The sequence below is a fragment of the Euprymna scolopes genome, chromosome 27 (genome assembly GCF_053919585.1).
Source record: "Euprymna scolopes isolate OS-2025 chromosome 27, ASM5391958v1, whole genome shotgun sequence".
Lineage (NCBI taxonomy): Eukaryota > Metazoa > Mollusca > Cephalopoda > Sepiida > Sepiolidae > Euprymna > Euprymna scolopes.
The window spans coordinates 69878652-69898737 of NC_136508.1; the positions used below are offsets into that span (position 1 = coordinate 69878652).

The 20086-nt window shown below is 39.2% G+C and overlaps 1 protein-coding gene across 1 annotated transcript; it reads right to left on the reverse strand.

The window, feature by feature from the left end:
• Positions 1–38: 38 nt before the first annotated feature.
• Positions 39–10169, reverse strand: LOC145248909 (BPTI/Kunitz domain-containing protein-like). Its single transcript, XM_080110690.1, has 4 exons — positions 9927–10169; positions 8663–8740; positions 7721–7931; positions 39–937 (listed from the first exon to the last, which is right to left on the reverse strand). Exons 2-4 carry the CDS (start codon positions 8730–8732, stop codon positions 646–648), a joined length of 573 nt encoding a protein of 190 aa, XP_079966816.1. The 5' UTR covers positions 8733–8740; positions 9927–10169; the 3' UTR covers positions 39–645.
• Positions 10170–20086: the final 9917 nt, after the last annotated feature.

The window sequence follows — 20086 nt, forward strand, 5'->3', positions numbered from 1 at the left end:
ACTAGACCACCATTCACGAGTAAATAATAAAACAGTAATAATATTAAGATTTTGGTGCTTGTACAGTTTAATCAACACATTAAAAAAAATGAAAAGTTCGAACAAAAGTTTATATTGTACGTATCCGAAAAAAACAAAATTCACTTAATTTCATCAAATAGTTTTTGCTTTACATCGAAAAAACTATTCGTTATGATACCGAGCAAAAGGTTCAATTTTTAGGAAGAAAAGCTAGTATTAAAGATGGGGAGGGAGTGTCGGCGCTTTAACTGGAATTATCTCCCCGTGGCGTTTGTAAACTCCAAACAAAAATTAAGAAAAAAAAATCAAAGATGTCTGCCTTCAACGTGCCGTCAAAAAAACGTGTTTTTTAGCTGTAAAAAAACAAACAAACAAAACTACTCGGTCAAATTAAGTGAAATTTTTTTTCGGGGATCTTCAGTTCAGAACGGATGCGTACAATATAACCTTTTTTCGATATTTTCATTTTTAATGTTTTGATGTAATTGTACACGTACCGACATTTTTATTGTACATAAGTACATATTTGGTGCCAAATATATAATGAGTGTTCGCTATATTTATTAAAAGAACGTATACATTCTATTAAAAAAATATTGAAATATTCATGAAATCGAAATCACATCAACCTCGCGTATCTGAGTAAACGCAGATAGCTTTGCATGACTTCTCAGTTTGAAAATTGTTAGCGTTGGCGCTACATCCGCCGTATATAAACATTTCACAGGTTTTGGTTGTCGTGTTGAAGAAGTAACGTTCAATCATGTCGTTACACGGACCCTTTTTCGGTGGCAGCAGACAACTGTTCTCACAGACCTTCCGGCACTTTTCGAGGGTCTGGAAGTTATTCCTGTTTCCACCGCAGCCGCTGTACTTGAACCGTTCGCATCGTCCCGTACTCGCATTATAGGCAAACCTGAAAGACGAATAAGAAAATAACACACTTATATTATACTTTTAATGTTAAAATTACACAATATTAAAAAAAAACGTTTTAATAAAACATAGCTGTTAAATTTTAAACGTTTTATTTCATTTATCTTCTCTATATAAATAAAATGAACTCATTTTTTCCCGTGGGATTTTGACATTAATAGGATTAAAAATCAAGCTATTTCATGCAAATACATTATGCACAAACGGCAGAACAATATCTGAGGTTTGTTATAGGCTTATTAGTTCTCAAATTCCTAGATAATCTTAGATTTCTATACTTTTTCTGCTGAGAAGTCACGGCCAAAATCGGTTAAGATCAATGGAAGTGGTAAAATATTTTCTCTCTTAAAAATTCCTCCTCCCCCTGCCACCACTTAACACCGTTTGGAGATCGTTCACAAGGAACAGTTGAGAAGAGAACACCGGTTTGGCTTCGTAGTTCTATCATGTTAAGTTATTTAAAATCACTAAACTAAGCTGCAGTGCTCTGTGGCGTAGTGGTTAGGTTGCTGGACAATTCACATTATATTTTCACGTTCGCGCCGACCGACCATAGTGGCTTTTTTTTTTTTTTCCTAAACAACTGGAATGGACTTTTCTTGGTGGCCGAACTGTTAACGTTGCAGATGTTTTTTTTTTTTTTTTTTTTTCACACTTTATTTTCCTACTTTTACTCATGACTCCGGGTGTTGATCCTTCCTACTTACCTACCATAACATTTTTTAAAACTCCCCCCCTCCGTCCCGGAAACAAACACTCGGGCAACGCCGGGTACCCCCGCTAGTAACAAATAAAATTAAAAATTCAAATTTTATATAAAAAAGAAACTAGAAGTATGTGCCTTCGACGGATAAAATGATTTCCCAGAATGGAACAGTTCTGGACCACTTTGAAGATTAAGATCAAGATATATTGCTACTACAACTTGTCTAAAATTCTTTGTTCAGATATTGGTAAAAACTTTCTTACATGATTTTATTCAAGAGCATGTCTACATGTAACGTCACATGTACTAAACGTCATGCCTCGAATTCTTGCTCTAATATTAATTAAAATCTATTATATCATTCTGGTTCTTGAAAAGGTCTAAAATTTAAGGCTTAAGTTTTAAAGGTCTTAAGAAATTGAAATTAAAAGAATCTTGCTGATATGATGCCTAATGAACACGAATTAAATTTGCTGCAAATCTCAATTTTTTTTTTAAATGGAAAGCCATGTCCATATAATATACCCGAAAAATGTATTATTTATTTATTAATAAAAATTTTATATATTCTAAATAAACTTAAATTCAGGAAATATGTAGAGTTTGCTTCCCTTTTTAACTCTTTCCATAAAAAAATAAACTAGATATTGCTAGCATTAAGACCCCTTACGCAATGCATCTGTATTTCAAACTTCATAATAATTGGGTAGTTTATTCATAAGTGAATACTGTGCATACAGATATCTACACCTCAATGGCATAAAAATAATCAACATTTTCTCAATCGTTCATTGTAAAATAGCCTACTAACTCTAGCAACCGATTACAGGGGGAAAAAGATAAGATCAAACAATAGATAAGAATACATATATTCAATCTAGCCGCCTTCAACCTGATTTATAAAATTATTAGAGGGATAAGGTATTTTTCTCTATTTACTGATATTACCCTCTCTCCCAAATATAACTGTATCCGACGCCTATTATTGTAAAGACCGTTTGTTTTAAATGTTATGTCCTGTTTATATAATCATCACTATACAATCACATATAGACTTCAAACGTATATCACAAGTTAAACCGAAAATAGACACATTCGTATACGCTCGTAAATATATGAACACATTATATAGACAATATTACAGTATGGTTAGAGTACAAAAACGTGATGTTTTTAGAGTAATTTAATATATTCTGAGAGAGAATTAATTATTGCAATACAAAATAGTTATCTTAACTAGAGAATAATATTTGACGCCTTTATTCGATATTTAGTAAGCCATAGATTAGTAATATAATATGCTGTTAAAAAAAGACAAAAAAAACAAACACGCCAAACTAAATCTCCGAAACAGACACTAGAAGAAGTTGATCGAGTATTAATCATGATGAGAACAAAGAATACTACTGCCATGAAATAATATTTTCTGGAACTAATGTTACCATTTTGCTGCAAATTTGAATTCTAAAAGTAACATTTGCTAGAAGTATAAACTAATTACATTATTTATAAATTTCTTCAGCATTAAATAACCAATTCTGACAGTTTCTAGAAGGGTGCCACAAAAGCAGCCTGAAAAGCCAACGCGAATAACTATTTTCAGGAATTAATGTTATTCTTACTGGAAATTTTAATTTTAGAAATGGTCTTATACTATTTGTAGGATTCTGTTTAATAAGTTTTTCAACATTAACAACCACTATATGTGTCCTATACCGTAAAACAAATCAAATGCATACTGATACAGAACCTGACTCAAGGTCGTCTCGGCATCTTCCGATGGTTTCTGGAATGTTACCGGAATAAGACAAAGAGATTAGCCAATCAGCAATCAGCCCTGGGGCGCACATATTTGAAGATTTAAAAAGTTCTATTACCGTGCATCTTTTAGAGTGGTGGCACGTAGATATTAAACACTTAGAGGATAATGCAGAGATTCTGTTGCACTTCACTTGTCTTTTCCAAAAACCTTTCCACATATGAAATATATTTATCAAAATAGGATATATTAGAAGTTTTAAAAGATACCCTTAAAACATCCTTAGAACTGGACTTAGATATCTGTTAAAAATTACGTTGCCTTACCCGGTTAATATTATATAAGAATACACTTAAGGTTTAATGTGGTTCTCTAACCTTTCTTCCTACAGGCAACACGCACACATCTCACCATATACACACGTACATTGAATTTTATATCAAGAGATTACATACTTTAAATAAAATAAATACTTTCAAACAGATTGCAAAAAATGGTAATAAAATAAAATGTCTTAATGTAAATAAAAACAACCATGTAATTATATACAAGTCAGTAGTGAGAATGTAAGGATATCCCAAAATCTTACGTAGGCCTTACTTCTCCGTATTATATAAAACATTCCAAATTATACCATGGGGATATTTATAACACAAAAGCGATATATTGTTAGGCGAACATTTTGAATGTTATCAAACAACATCAAATTATGAGAAATCACAAGTCGGAATTTGTAACCGAAAGTTTTAAGTTCAAGGCTTCCGTATCATAAGAGAAGCGAGACATCAAATATGGACCAAATATTGAGTCTCTACGATGAGTAGAACCGAGGTTATCGCCAAAAGGGTGACATTCAGTTTTACCATGAGCTATACGCTTACTAAGTTTATTGAAGATTGGTCAAGCGATGTGGACGCAAGAATAGCGACAAACACGAACAGAAATCTACCACCCGCCAATAACACTGGACCGACAACAACCCACCAATTTTCTCCGAAGGGCTGACTTTTTCTTCCACTAGTGAAATTAAGAGAAAAACATACAATCAACAGACTTTCTTTGAAAAAAGTGTATTACACCGAAAATCTCAGAAAAGAAACATTCCCAAGTTCGGCAAGATACACCTGAAGAAGTTCGAAGGTTACATCGTCCGAAACGTTGTGAAAATCGCACAAGATAAGAACAGTAGTCCGATGAATCAAAATAATACGAAGAACAAATCCTCACCCCCCAAATTCAGAAATGCCAGAAGAAAAAAAATCATTTTAATCATTTAACATTTTTTTGTACGTTAATTTATTTTGTAAAATTTCAAATAAACCTTTAAAATAACGTTTTCAAAGATGTGACGTAACTTCTAAGCGTCTGTTCATGTTCTTCTTTTTTTCTGTTGAAGAAAATAAAGGGAAGAAACAATGATTCCAATTTCTCCTAGTATTTTTAAGAATTTTTTTCGGCACTTTTCCTCAATTGCCAAGATCAGTGTTGGTTTGGTCCAATATTGTCATCAGTCCTCCTATCGATTGCTATCAATATTTCCTCCTGTATCAGAAAACACGCTATGTGATATACGTATATCTGTACGTGATGTTGCGAAGCTAATCAAAAACCTTGATTCGAGTAAAGCAACTGGCCCTGATGGTATTCCAATTATAGTACTCAAAAAACTTCAACCTGAACTAGCGCCCATACTTACAAAACTGTTTAAACGTTGTCTTAAGGAGAATAGTTTCCCATCTCCCTGGAAAATCTCATCAGTATGCCCTGTATTTAAGAATTCAGGTGATCGCTCATCCCCCTCTCAGTACAGGCCAATAAGTCTCCTGTACGTCATGAGTAAGTTGCTAGAATCTGTGTTAAATACAGAAGTAATCAACCATCTCAACAAAAATAACCTTCTTAGTGACACTCAATATGGTTTCCGTTCTGCTAGATCTATAGCAGATGTCCTTACAGTTATATCGCATAGGATTAGCAAATCTCTCGACGGTGGCAATCTTTCTAGGGCAATTGCACTTGACATATCTAAGGCCTTTGATAGGGTATGGCATAAAGGTTTACTTCATAAGATCGCTAGCTATGGTATAGCTGGAAAAGTCTTCTCAATTATTAAATCATTTCTTTCTGATAGGTTCATAAGAGTAGTAGTTGAGGGGCAAAAATCCGAAGCTCACAGTATTAATGCCGGTGTCCCTCAGGGATCCATCCTGGGCCCAACTCTTTTCCTGATCTACATTAATGATCTTCCAAATAATATCCTTACATCATTTGTAGACATTTATGCTGACGACACTACCATTTATGGTACAACATCTAAGACAGTAAACGACCAAGTTCTCTCCAATTCTCTCTCCTCTGATCTTGAGCACGTAGTACAATGGGGAAAGGAGTGGCTGGTTACTTTTAATGCATCTAAAACCAAGCTTCTCTCTTTACATCATCAACATTCTAATCCACATTTGTCATCAATTGAAATGAATGGCTCTCGTCTTCAGGAGGCATCAAGTTTTGACAAGCTTCTGGGCTTGACCATTACTCCTGATCTTAAATGGAACACGTATATCAAATCTGTTGCCAAGCCCGCTGGAAAAATGGTGGGATCTTTCTATCGATCCGGTAGATATCTCACTGCTGATGCTATTCTCTATCTATATAAGAGCCAGGTACGTCCAAGGATGGAATACTGTTGCCACATCTGGGCAGGAGCTGCTAGAAAGGACTTGTCGTGCCTTGATAGAGTTCAAAATAGACTTCGTAGCCTCGTAGGAGATGTCCTTTTCTCCTCCTTGCAACCTCTATCTCACAGAAGAGATGTTGCGAGTTTGTCTCTGATGTATCGTTATTTTCATGGAAAGTGTTCAACTGAGCTTCAATCTATGGTCCCCCCTCGCCAAACTTTCACAAGAAACACTCGTCTAGTTGTAAACACTATCAATAATTTCCCCCACTCTTTATCTGTGCCTAAACCTAAACGTAGATTCCATGAACAGGGCTTCTTTCTTAGAACTGCACGCCTGTGGAATTGTCTTCCGTTTTCCTGCTTTCCGGCTGACTACAATATGGTTGTGTTCAGGTCTAGGGTAAGTGAGTTCCTGATGAGCCGTTCCATATAAGTTATCAAATTTACCAAATGTTCATTACTAATGATTACTATATTGAACAATTTCTACTGTACACTCTTTAACCCTTATCCTTGAGTGGCCTCTGGGCCTTGATAATGTGGTGATGCCTTTGTAAAAAAAAAAAAAAAAAACTACTTCTGATTCAGAAGGGAATTTTACTGTTTGTCGAGTATGTGTTAAATATGTACGTCGAGAGGGAACAAGTGATATGAATTCAGCAGAGAATATTTCATTAAAATATTTGTAAAACAGGCATCAGGATGCCACATCGCTGTTATGGGACAAGGATTGGAACTTAGCTGATAGTGCGGGGCCTATTAGATTATAGATTCCATTTTATCCGTTGTAAGAGTAAAAGACTAGCAGTAGATGTACCAGCCCAGATTTGGCAAAAATACTCTATAGGATACTCTACAGCGGGAGTAATTTTCTAGCATGTTAAAAAGCGCTCACCTTCTTTGCAGCAGCATTGGTGTATTTATTCTAACTTATGTTGCTTAGGTTGAAGGATGCATTTTCATCGTATTTTCTGTCATGGCAAGCGACATTTAATTTATTTTTAAGTTTTTTTTTCTTCACTGGTTTCTGCTTTTCTTCTGCTCTTCACTTGTGTTAGTTACATGCAATAGAGGCTAGACGTGATGAACCCCTGTCCTCAATCACAGTCTTGGATTGATTGAACCTTATCACCTGTCTTCCTCTCGGTTGCTATCCAACAACTGATTCAGAAGCGAATCTCCTATTTTTAGACCTGGCCGAAGAGTGAGAGAGACAGGTGTAGATGCACCAGCTCAAATATGGCAACGAGTACTTGGTATTATTTTTCATAGACTCAAGAATGAATTTGTTTTTTTTTTAAATACTACCATATTTCGCTATTTTACAGGAACTCGTTTCATGCTTCTATTTATACCATTTGTTAATAGAATTAGATATCTTCTTTTGCATTCCAATGTTTAACAATAATTCGCTTTTTATTTATAACATGTGTTTTCTTTAATTTTACAAAGTTAAACTTTGCTACAGTTTTACTGGATTCCATTTCGATCTGCTCTACAATTGAGTATTCAGGCTTTAACACATTTAACATTGGTTAATGGAATTTGATATTTTCATGAACCATGTTGTCCGTTGTCTTATTGGCATCATTAACCAAATCACAAAAAGCTTTCATACCTGGAAACAAATGCGTCGCACAATCCTGACTCTATTGGTTTTTGGCACATGTCGCCACAAATGCCCTCGCATTCCAATCTCGTTATGAAGGAATTGTAATTTCTACCACAACCAGTGTAGAAGAACGGTAAACAACGCGTTTCATTCTTATTGTAGTACCACATTTTGATCTTGTTATTACATTTACCGGGTTGAACATCCATATAACAATCTGTAAAAAGAAAAAGAATGAAAAATACCCTCGATTCAAAAATAGTTAATCTACTTGAATTTATCAACAATTCATTTACATATACATTTGTACTTACATAATTTAAATGCACACAAAGAACTCTTTACAAGTTGTCTGCAAAGCCTATTCTTACCCAGATTGAATGTTTGCAAACACAATCCATCTGCTAATGAGATTCACCTGCAAATGCTATTTTCTACAAATATTTCATGGTAAAAAATGCAATCTGTTCACAGATACAAGTTGACTATAAATGATATTTGCTTACAAACATTTTCTTGTCGATCAATGTGATTTGTTTGCAGTCAGTCTACAAATGCAATCAGTCTACAAATACTATTTTGTTCGCATTAAAATTTATCTACAAATACATTTCAACTAGGACTGTTTTCTATATATGTATTTGTAAGATTATATAAATGTAGAATAGAAAATAATTTTTCTTTCCTCATTTGGAATCAAGCAATGCAGGTTCAGGAGAGGTGTGGTTAGAGACTGCGCAACCCTTGCCACACAATTACACGCGCAGCTGCCTCTTCAGGGGTATTCTTTGTCTTTTGAGGCTGAACAGAGGCATCGATCGCGCAAATGGTGGCTTTGCAGAGTTATAGGATACTCTAAGATGGGAGTCATTTTCTAGCTCGTTAGAGAGAGCCCACTTTGTTTTTCTTAGCTGCACAATGTTTTTCTTCACTGAAAATAGAACTTACAGTTATATTTTGGAACTGCCAGAACGGTTTGGAGCACCAGCAACAGGAGAATTAAAATCAAATTATGCATGGTTTATCCTGAAAAACAATAAAAAGAAAAATAGTTTATATTTTCGACAAATAGGTATTAACAAGAACTGTTTGCATGTTTAGCAAGGGAAATAACGTCATACACACACACACACACACACACACACACACACACACACAAACAAACAGAGGGCCATATGCTATTATAAAATTTTGATTCACAGAAAAAATGCTATTGTAAATCTAAGCCAAAGGATGTTTATCAAAGTCGTTGAGCCCATTTAAGCAGATACGTTCATTTAATTTGCGCATTTAGTAATGTAAATTTGGATGAGAAAATCTCTACATAGTGTCGAAAATGCTAATTCAAATGTTAGCCTGACATACGGAAAGATCGTCTCTTTTGGACGCATCTAAAAACTAATCGAAATTTCCACGAGCAAGTTTTTTTTCCAAGGACTGTCCGTTTGGGGGACAATACAGTGGTACTGCTTCCTAGTGGACAACAGCATGATCGTTTTCAAGTCCAATATAAACACATTTTTGTTGACCTATCTTAATCAAATTCTACTCAATCTTTATTTTATATCTACATACATATGTATATGCACACACACACAATTATGTTACCGAATAATGTAGTTTTAACAAAGCAAAGATTATCAAAATAAGAAACTCATAAGGAGCAAACAAACATATTAAATGAAAGAGGAATAGAAGTCATAACTTTATGTCATCAGAATAAGGAAAAGTTAAAAGGAAAAATAAAAAGAAACCGTTTTTAGGCCAGTGCATTTTGAAGCTAAATGCTTCTCATTAGAAGAGGAGATGGGCCAGAATTATATAAAATGCAATTACAGATATAAAATGAGAATAAAGGAATAGGATAATATGGTAGGAAACATTAAAAGTAAGTACAATACACAAGAGTAAATGGAAAGGGTAGTATATATGTAGGTAATAGTAAAAAGAAAAATATGGGTCACTATGAAATAATAGGGATCATTAAAGAAAACTAAATAATAAAAAATGAAAAGACCGGGAATATAGATGAGAAAGTGAAGAAAGATGGAAACGCGACAGAAACCAAGCAAATAAGGAATACGGACCGACAAAGCCCTTTTATAGAAATGTGTCGACGCATCTTACTACATACAAAAAGAGAAAATGAAATTTAAAAAAAAAAAAAAACGTAACGGCAACAAAAGATAAGAAATAATTTATTTATACTTACTGTTGCGTTAAGTCAATACGTTTTCACTGTTAGTCTTCGCTAGTACAACGTAGCTATCGCTTGTCAGTTCTTTAATTGAGTAATATCTGCCCAATAAGACTGATCGTCACTTTTTATTATAAAGTGGTCGGGAACGTAAGCGATTGGAAAGTTCAGACACGCACGTGGTCATGACGCCATCATTGTATAAGAATGCCAAGAATAGCGTGTGTCTTTTGTTTTCTTTCTCAGCAAGAAGAAAATAATAAAAAAAAAACACTCCTTGTTATGTAATAATGCCTCTACTCCGCCTTCACTTGAATCTTTCTCCGCATTAATTTTGAAATAGTTTTAAATTGTAGGGAAAACTATCTCGTTTCAATGACTTTCATGTAGGTCACGTATTCATAGAAACACTTCTTGTGTATACATTTATCAACATTCGCTTCAAATTAATCACGTTTGACACGCCGAAGTTAAGCAACAATGGGCCTGGCCAGTACCAGATGGGTAATCATTTGAGACTTCCAGGTGTTGTATGTCCTCTCCGCTTATCTCGGCATTCCAGTTGTCCTGGACTTCTCCTTGCCACATGATTGAAGCAGTGTCGACGTGGTTAGTAATTGCGCAACACTTGCAACACAATTACACGCGCAGATGCCCCTACAGGGGGTATCCTTTGTCTTTCGAGACTGAATGGAAGCATCGAATATATGTTTGAAATTAGTTGTTTTTTCGGTTCGACATGTTTATATAATTGCTGAACGATGATTTAATGGGTGAAATTTTGTCTTTGTGATATTCATCTTTTATTTATGTGTACTCCTTACTTCAAGTTGTTTCATATATTGTCTGAAGCGATTTCTATTATAAAAATTTACGGGTGTAATTTGTTCTCGATCCGGCAGCTTTGACGTGGTAAAGTCTTAAGTCATTTGTAATTGTTAATACTGCCGGTATTGAGAATCGTACCTTCATGCTCCAGAAGAGCGTCACTTATAATATCTTATTTTTGCCCCCCCCACTCTGACAAAAGGGAGGGTGGACCTGTAAATTCACCCTTGTCCGTTCGTATATTTCTCAATAATTACGCCTTGGAATTTTTTACAAATTTTGCACAAGCATTAAACATGATATGAGTAAAACGTAACAAAACGGATTTTCCGGGAAAAATTCAGGTGCTCCCCCCCATGCGTGCTTTTCGGATTAAAATGGCTAAAAATGATATTTTTGTGCTTATTAAAAAAAATTGATGCCTTGATCTTTTTCATATCACTTTTGAAAAACTGACTATGCTAACAAACTTATTTTTTAATTTGTAAATCATTTTTATTTTCATAACAATGGGAGAGAGCTCGAATTTCTACTAGACACTGCCCTTGAGTGTCTAAAGTCTATCTGTACAGGAGTTTGTGGGAGGTAACAAGGCATGACGTTACTTTTCCTTACAAAAAAACTGACTCTTTATTCCAAATCACATAGTATTCGTAGCCCAAATAAGATCTCGGTATGGCTAAGCTACCCTGACTTTTATCAGAATTAGTGCACCTTCTCCAAGTAAGAGCACGAAGCTTCCTTGTCCTTGAATCCAGTAAGACCAAGAGACCACAAGAAATCCATACTATAAAATATATAACTAGTCAATTAGGGAGGGGAAAATGTTCTTAATTTATTTACTAACTCATTGTTTGAGATGTGAAGGATAACATCAATAGAATACTCGAATATGTATGAATCTCATTAACAGATCAAATGTTAGCAATAAGGAAGGGGGAGGTTAGGGTTAGGTGGAGGTGATTTCTGAGAACTTCGACTGAAGTAAAATGAAACAGATTTAAAAGTTGAATATCGAATGTAGCAACAATTCACGTGAACATGTACCAGGAGCAACGGTTGGAAAAAGTCATACACCATCCATTATGACTATGCGATTCTTACAGCTACGTACTTTGAAAATGGAGCTATTAAATCTGGTATAGTAACATGAGATAAAGTACGAGAAAGAAGCACCCTTAGAAGTTAGTGTCCTCAGTGATGCTGGGTTAAACAGAGCTGAGAGGAAAAAAGGTAATGAAACACAATGGTTTATGTATGACATAAAAAGAAACTAATCTTAAAAAATATATCTACAATTCCTATAAGTATAGAAGCAACCCGACTCAAAAAAATATGAAATAAAGGAGAAAAGATTCTTACGACTGTAAAACAAAAAAAAAAAATAAATAAAAGTATCACTTTTACTTGATATGTAATGTACATTTTAAAGATGGTTTCATTATAATTTGAAAATTATACATTAAAATGTTTACTTTTGCTTTGTTTAGATGGCAATAAAATAGAGAAAGACGCTTTCGTAGAAGTAAGCGTCGATACAACTAAAATAACTCTTGTTGACTAAAGGATTCATAAATTTTTGTCTTAATGAAATACAAAGGTCTTATGTACAACATGAAAAGAAACTGGAGTCTTAGAAAAATCTCCATCATTCTCCGTAATTATAAGAACGACCAGACTCCTAAAATTAATTAAAAAAAACAACTTATATTCAACATTAGCCAAAAGTTTTGCAACGCCAAAAAAATATCCTAACACTGACATCAAACCGCACTTGTTTTTGCTCTACCACATTAAAATCTATATATTAATACGATAGCGCGTGTGTTATTTTCTGTGTCACCCTTACATCCGGGTTGTTTAATTGTTATGTACTTCCATTTCTTGTAAATAAGAATTCTACCAAGAATTCCCCATGAGTTTTGGCACTCCAATAATCTATTTTTCTAATAATAATTTTATCAAGAGTTTTTCATAACTCTTGCTTTCAATTTCGATTTTAGCTGATAGCACCTTAGTAATCTATTTTTTATAAATAATTTTATCAAGAATTTTCATAAGTTTTGGTTTCGGTTTCGATTATAGTCGAAGGAACTAAAGTTATATATATATATATATATATATATATATATATATATTAGCATTTTAGCCCGGCATCGCTCGGGTATTTGGAGGTGAATGTTGTGGAAAAAAAAGCGGTCAATTTTTTAAACTTTGACCACCATTATGACCCCTTAAATTTTATTGTTTTGGGCTCAAATAAAGTTATTAAGTCATATCCATGTCCAAGGAACCTATATTTAAAATTTAAAGTGCGTAGACCAAAAATTGTCGGAGGAGTTTGGTAGAGTTCTCAAAGGTCAAATCGTTGAACTTTGACCCCTTAAAACACAAATTTCTGGCCGAAAACCGATCACATCGATTTTTCCCAAATCTCAGTACCCTGTATACCAATTTCGAGTCTGTATACTTTAAATTGACAGTTATTGCGTAGAGAAATATACATAGACATACGGACACACAGACAGAAAAACAGACATACAGACACACAGACACGTTCACTTTTATACATATACTTGCATGGGTACCCGACGTTGCCCGGGTGTTTTGAGGTGTATGCTGAGCAAAAAAAAAACCGGTCCATTTTTGTTAACTTTGGCCCCTATTATGACCCCTTAAAATTTATTATTTATGGCTCAAATAAAGTTATTAAGTTAGATCCATGTCCAAGGAACTTATATCTTAAATTTCACGTGTTTAGACCAAAAATTGTAGGAGAAGTTTGGTAGAATTCTCAAAGGTCAAATCGTTGAACTTTGATCGCTTAATCGCAAAATTTCTGTCCGAAAACCAATCACATTGTTTTTCCCAAATCTCAGTACCCTGTATATAAAATTTCGAGTCTGTAGACTGAAAATTGACAGAGTTATTGCGTAGGGAAATGTACACACACATACACACACACTTTCACTTTTATAGATATACTAGCATGGATGCCTGGCGTTGGCCGGATGTTTTGAGGCAAAAAAAAAAGAAAAAAAAGGTCAATTTTTTTAACTTTGACCTTTATCATTACCCCTAAAAATTTATTGTTTAGGCCTCAAATAAACTCATCATCATATCAATAGAAATTAACCCATCGCATGGCGGTGCCGTTTGCCTCCTTAAGGTCTTGGTTTGAGCAATGAGGACCCAATCGGCAGTTTTCCCTTAGGTGGTGCATCGTTTGTATCTCTCCACATGGACATAAAGGTGAGGTGTCTAGGCCCCACTTGTGGAGATTGTCTTTTGTTTTGCCTTTTTTGGCTCTGGCTCTATTTAGATTCACCCAGTTTTTTCTACCAAGGTTTGAACCCTGGGGAGTGTTTCTTTTGGGTCTGTTAAGTCTTCATTTTTATTCCTGCTGTTATAGTCTCGCCATCGTTCCATCTTATAGGAGGCAGATTGTCTGGGATCGATTTCCTCTATATTGATGAAGCTACTGCGAGATTTTAGCTTTGTCTCACTGATTGGTGGCCAAACAGTGAGTGCCTGTGGTCATTAAGCTGTTTGCATCGTTCCATTCTGGTGATGACTTCTTGCCTAATATGTGGTGGTGGAATACCAGTTAGGCAGTATAGAGCTGGCAAGGGAGTTGGTTTTAAGGGACCAGTTATGGTCCTGTATGCCTTGTTCAGCTCTACATCAATTTTATGGGCATGGCATGATCTTGCCTATACTGGGCACAAGCTCAGTACCCTGTATATCAAATTTCGAATCTGTCGGCTTAAAATTGACAGAGATATTGCGTATGGAAATGTGCACAGACACACACATACACAGACACTTTCACTTTTATATATATATATATATATATATATATATATATATATATATATATATATATAAAAGTGAAAGTGTGTGTGTGAGTCTGTGTGTGTGTGTGTGTGTGTGTTGGTGTACATTTCCCTACGCAATAACTCTGCATTTCGGCCCGGTGTTGCCCGGGTGTTTGGAGGTGTATGCTGAGCAAAAAAGTAATTAAAAAAAGCGGTCAATTTTTTTTTAAATTTGCCCCCTGTTATGACCCCTTAAAATGTATTGTTTTAGGCTCAAATCAACTTATTAAGTTAGGCTAGTTTAAGTGCCTTGTAGAAGGAGGGGTGGATGTAATCCGGGATTCTACCTTCGCAACTTGAAGAAAATAGTGTTCAGGGAAGGATGGTCCCTATCCACCAGCTGCTGGCCTGGGATCGCATCCTTTGCTGCATCAATTATCGCCCAGAGGCCTTCTGTCCTAGGGTCCTTATGAAAGTGGTCAACAAGGGAGCGTCTTTAAATTTGGTTGGATTGGCGACGCTATCGCCGCCGACATAGGCGAAGCTCCTCAGCTTGTTATACCAGACCTTCTGTTGTCCTTTAAGGTCCGGTATTGGCTTGGTGCGGGTCTAGTCCACAGACCCTTCCTTCTGGCAGGAAGGGAAGCTTTTTGGTTCGTTCTGTGCAAACCGTGGTTGTTGGGGAAGGGACCGCTTTGGTTTGAGGGGGAGAGGAGGCACTTGGGGTTGGGGCATCCTGCTCCTCAGGTGATCTGTCACAGGACGAAGGGCGTGAAGAGTTTCTGGGGGTCTTTGTGAGAGAGGGGGAGGATTGCTTGGGCTGCTGGGGTGGTGGGATAAGGGAGGAATCAGCCTGTGCATTTTCTGATGCGTCCTGCTTAGTAGTGGGGTTAGGGAGGTTGGCTCGCACCTTCCGGCTTTTCCTTCTCCTGGCCCTTCTGATCTCCGTTGCACTTAGCACTGCCGTTACTGGTACTTCCTCTTCTCCTGACACGACCTCCTCCTCAGACTCTTGTAATTTCCTCTTGTTTGAGGAAGAAGGTGCCTGTGTGTCCATGACTTCTTCTTGTGCTGTCTTCTTCTCTGGTTGGTCTCTGGCCACTTGTGGGGATGACTGTTTGGCGGTCTTTCCCTTTTTTAGTGACCGTCGCCCAACCAGCTTGTGCTTCTGGGAGACTTGTGGGTGGAACGGGAGTAGAGGCTTGGGCTACGGTTTTGACTGGCCCCGCAGCTTTGGCAGGTGTTTTTGTTGGGTTCTTACTCCCGTTCTTCTTAGGGCAGTCCTTCGCTATATGCCCTTGCAATTGGCACTGCCAGAAATGGGACTTCCTCCCCTCTACTATTAAGGAGAGCGTCCATTCTCCAAACTTCAGCGTGGCTGGGATTCCGTAGAACCTGCTTTGTCCAGGACCATTTGAATTTTATAGTCCCTGGTCATGATGTTCCTTAGACCGCGGACTGGCGTTACTTCCTCCACGTCCCCATACTGGCTGAGGATGGCACTCAGTTGTTTAGCCTCCATGTAACAGAAGACGTTTAGAGCAGAAACATTTGCCCTCCTCTTGTTTAAGTATATGGGCTGTAGCTTGATGTTCCTGCTCTGGTGACTGGTCCTGGACAGCTTGACCGCATCTTTGGGGGTGGGAAGCAGAACATCCCACTGCGCGTAGCTTCTTCTACTGATGTAATTGGCCGGGATGTTCTACTCCAGCAGCACGTTAACCATCGTGTCTTTGTTGACACCCATCAGGCTTCTCGTTTTAATGTTCGACGTTATCAAAGAGAGGATCCTCTTTTCCAATAACCTGTGAGGGGTTGGATGTCGTTCCCCTTGGTGTACTCTTTGTACGTGGAGTCAAAGAGCCTCCCATAGTCCTCGGGTGTCATCTTACTCTGCTGCTCTTTGGGGCCCCATGCTGATCCTCCGTCCTGTTGGATGTCTGTTGGTCCAGGGACGGGGGGGGGCGTAGCTGGTACCGTTTGGCTCTCAGCCGTTGTAGGCGTTGCTGGCTTGGGAGTCTGACCTTTACCAGACAGAGTTGGCCAAGCCGCATTTGTTGTCGCGTGCTGGCTTTCTCTGCTTTCCGGACCATTCTCCTTTCTCTTCTTCCTTTTGAGTTGCTGGGTGGCAATCTGTTTGGGAGTTGGTGGTCCTCCCCTCCTGGGGATGTGTTCCCAGCTGCTGATGTTGTGGGTACGGCAGTCGGGGGGTGTCGTTCCTACCAGTTTGACTTTGTTGGCACTGGTTGGTACATCGTCCCCTTCCTTGGCTTCCCTCTTCTCGTAATTACCCCCTTGGGGAGTGTTGGAGGGCGGATCACTGGCTTCCCCTTCAAAGAGCGATTGCAGAGAGGCTATGGTTACATTAAACAACTCTTCGGATTTGTCAGTGTTTTCCTCAACCTCTTCCGCTGCTGGGGAGTAACCCTTTTGGGGAGCGGAGGATAGATATCCCGATCTTCCTCCCATGGGTTTGCAGTCTTGGAGTGCAGCTGGTGTAGCTCCATCTGCATTGTCCTTGCCTGGCGTTCTTGCAGCTGCTTTTTCCGCCGGGTTGCCCTTGTGGGGAGTAGTTGCAGTTGGTATTCTGGGAGTCGCCGCGGGCTGCGACCCTACCCCTCTATTCTTTTCCAAGGTCACTGCGGGCTGCGGCCCTACCTTGCTCACTGGCTCTGTCTTGCAGGGAGGAGAATTTGCTCCCTTGGATTGAGGATTCTCCTGATGGGGCGATGTTCTGCATTTGGAGTGGTGTTCCCCTCCTGCCTGGCATTGTGCTAGTGGCAGTACTGGCTGGTGACGCAGACCAAAGTGTAGTGGGGAGAAAAGAAAACCCAGGAAAATGGGGGGTTGGAGGGAGAGGGCGGGCCCAGAAGAAAAATAGAGTTTTTGACCTCCTCTTACGGGGATGTTGATTAGTAGCTCGGATCCCCCCGCGAGGGGGGAGAGTAGAGAAGGAAGACGCAGTGGGTGCTAGTGGGTCAAAGTGCCGCATCGCAATTAAGAAAGAGAGGGGATAGACATCTCTGCCTACAGAGGGGAGCAGAAACGAAGCAACGTAACGTGTCTTTCCCGATCACACGGCGGCCTCACATTGTCCACGACATTGGATACGGTAATTGGGCGAGAATGCTTAGGATCGATGCGAGCTGTCACCTTGCTGACATACGACCAGATCCAGTGGAGTTTGCGGCAATCGAAGAAAGCATGATCAGTCGTTTCTACAGCCATTGTCCCACACCGGGGACAATCAGGCGACTGCAAAACCTGGAACTGCATTGTATGTTGTTGAGTGGAAGTGCATTTCGGGCCAATCGTCAGGTCGGAGAGAACTCCGAATTGTTCAGATGACTCGAACCTGCCGCCCAGCTCCATGCGGAGCGGATCTCACTCTGCTGCCAACCCAAACGCACGCATTGTGGGGCATCGGTGGCCCCCTTCACTAGATCCCTGTGGAGTTCCCTACGGGTAGCAGTCACAAGGTCGCTCGACCTTGGTAAACGTTTTAGCGTGGCTCGGCACTTTTTCATGTAGGCAGATTCTCCCGGTGGCCTGTGACGGCTCTGGATAGAAGGGTCGAGAATGAGATCGGGGAAGGCGGCTCTAATCACGGGGTTGCACGGTTGGTCATCTTGCATATAGTGGCTGAGGAAGGCCAGCCTCTCAGCGTCTCGATGACACTTCGTCTGGCATTCCCAAGCCTCCCTCACACGGACGTTGAATACAAACCTGTCTACTCACCCAGTGTCTTCCTCTGTCCCAAAGAAGTGAGGTCAAGAGTTCGACAAGAGCTGTTAGGTGTTGCGCAGGCAGGGGAAGTACGGCAAGTCGGTAAAGAATGAGAGGAAAGACGTAAGTGGTGCACGCCTCAGCTCTACCGTTTAAGGAAAGTTTCCTAGGAAGCCACGAATTGACTGCAGCCTCCACCTTTGACCGTAACTCCAACCAATTCTTGTAAAGAAGAGACTCGGTCCAAACCACACACAGACGACCGAACCAGTCTTTCGGTCCAGCTGAAGGGCGCCGGGAGGTTTGCGTTGCCACTCAAGGCGCCCAACCGCAGTCCTACTGACTTGCTGCGGTTTATCTTGGTCCCTGTAATAATTTCGTACTGAGCGAGCACCTCCAACACGATCTCAATGTCTCTGAAGCTCGACACAAAGACCGTGACATCATCGGCGAATGCGGATACCTTGGCAGCTGAGCTACCGGGTATTGTAATTCCGTGCAGGGCCGAATTTGCCTCCCCACGTCTCAGCTTGCGGAGCAGGGACTCCAAAGCCAGGACATAGAGCAGGGACGACAGTGGACAACCCTTACGAACCGACCGAGAGATAACAAAGGGTTTCGAGCACTTTCCGTTGACTTGCACGACGTCTGTGGGCTGTCAATATATCACGGAGATCCACTTGCAAAAGTCCGGTTTAAAACCAGCGGCCTCTAAGACAGATGCCAAGAAACGATGGTCGACCCTACCGAAAGCTTTGCACTGATCTAAGTTGATCAGCGCGGCTTCCGTGTCATCATCTATCCCTCCCTATAGGATCGTGCGGATCAGGTGCAAGTTGTTCTGAATCGATCTCCCCTTCACAGCGTAGGTCTGTTCCGGTTCAACCAACTCGCCGATAACAACCTGCAGCCAATTCAACAGGACCTTGGCCAAAATCTTCAACTCTGTGTTTAGCAGAGTTATGGGCCTGTAATCGTCTAACTCTTCTCCACCATGCCCGTCACCTTTCTTCAGCAATGTGATCACTCCCTTGGTGACTTGCCCTAGGATGGATCCCTGAGCAAACCAATGGTTGAACGCATCCGTGAGAAGAGGCATAAACATGAGCAACAGCCTCAAATACAGTTTGTATGGCAGACTATCGAGCCCTGGCGATCTGTCACAGCTGACCTGCTTCAGTGCAGTAAAAACCTCCCGCTCCATCACCCAGCCCTCGCAACTAGCCGCTCTAGCCGCCTCGAGGCGGGGAGGAAAGGTCAGCCAAATAGTCGCTAAACTCAAGGACCGGAAGATCGGGCTGCTGCATAAAACGCTCCTCGAAATGTTTTCAAAACCCCTCGCAGATCTCCCGAGTCGATTCCAGGGTGCATCCATCCGGATGTCTTACCTTTGCAATGTACTTGTCCGACTTTGATCTTAGCCAAAAGACCAAGTAAACAGGTAATAATTATGTTTTATTTTCAAGAATTTATTTTTTGAAGACGAAGAGAGAGAGAGAGAGAGAGAGAGAGAGAAGGAGAGAGAGACATACAGAGAGAGATAGAGAGATAGATAGAGAGATAGATAGATAGAGAGAGATATGTCTAGACAGGAAACGAGATTCGTTTTACTATGTTTTAAAATGTAAACAAATAAGAGTGATTGGATTTGATCACATCCCAGGCATAAATCCTCCTTATTTTCGAGTAACGTTTGTTTCTACGAAATATGAGACCGCTTGAATTCTAAGAATAGATACTACACTTTGATCTTAGCCAAAAGACCAAATAACCGTCTTATACAGCTTAATTTTCTACCGAGCA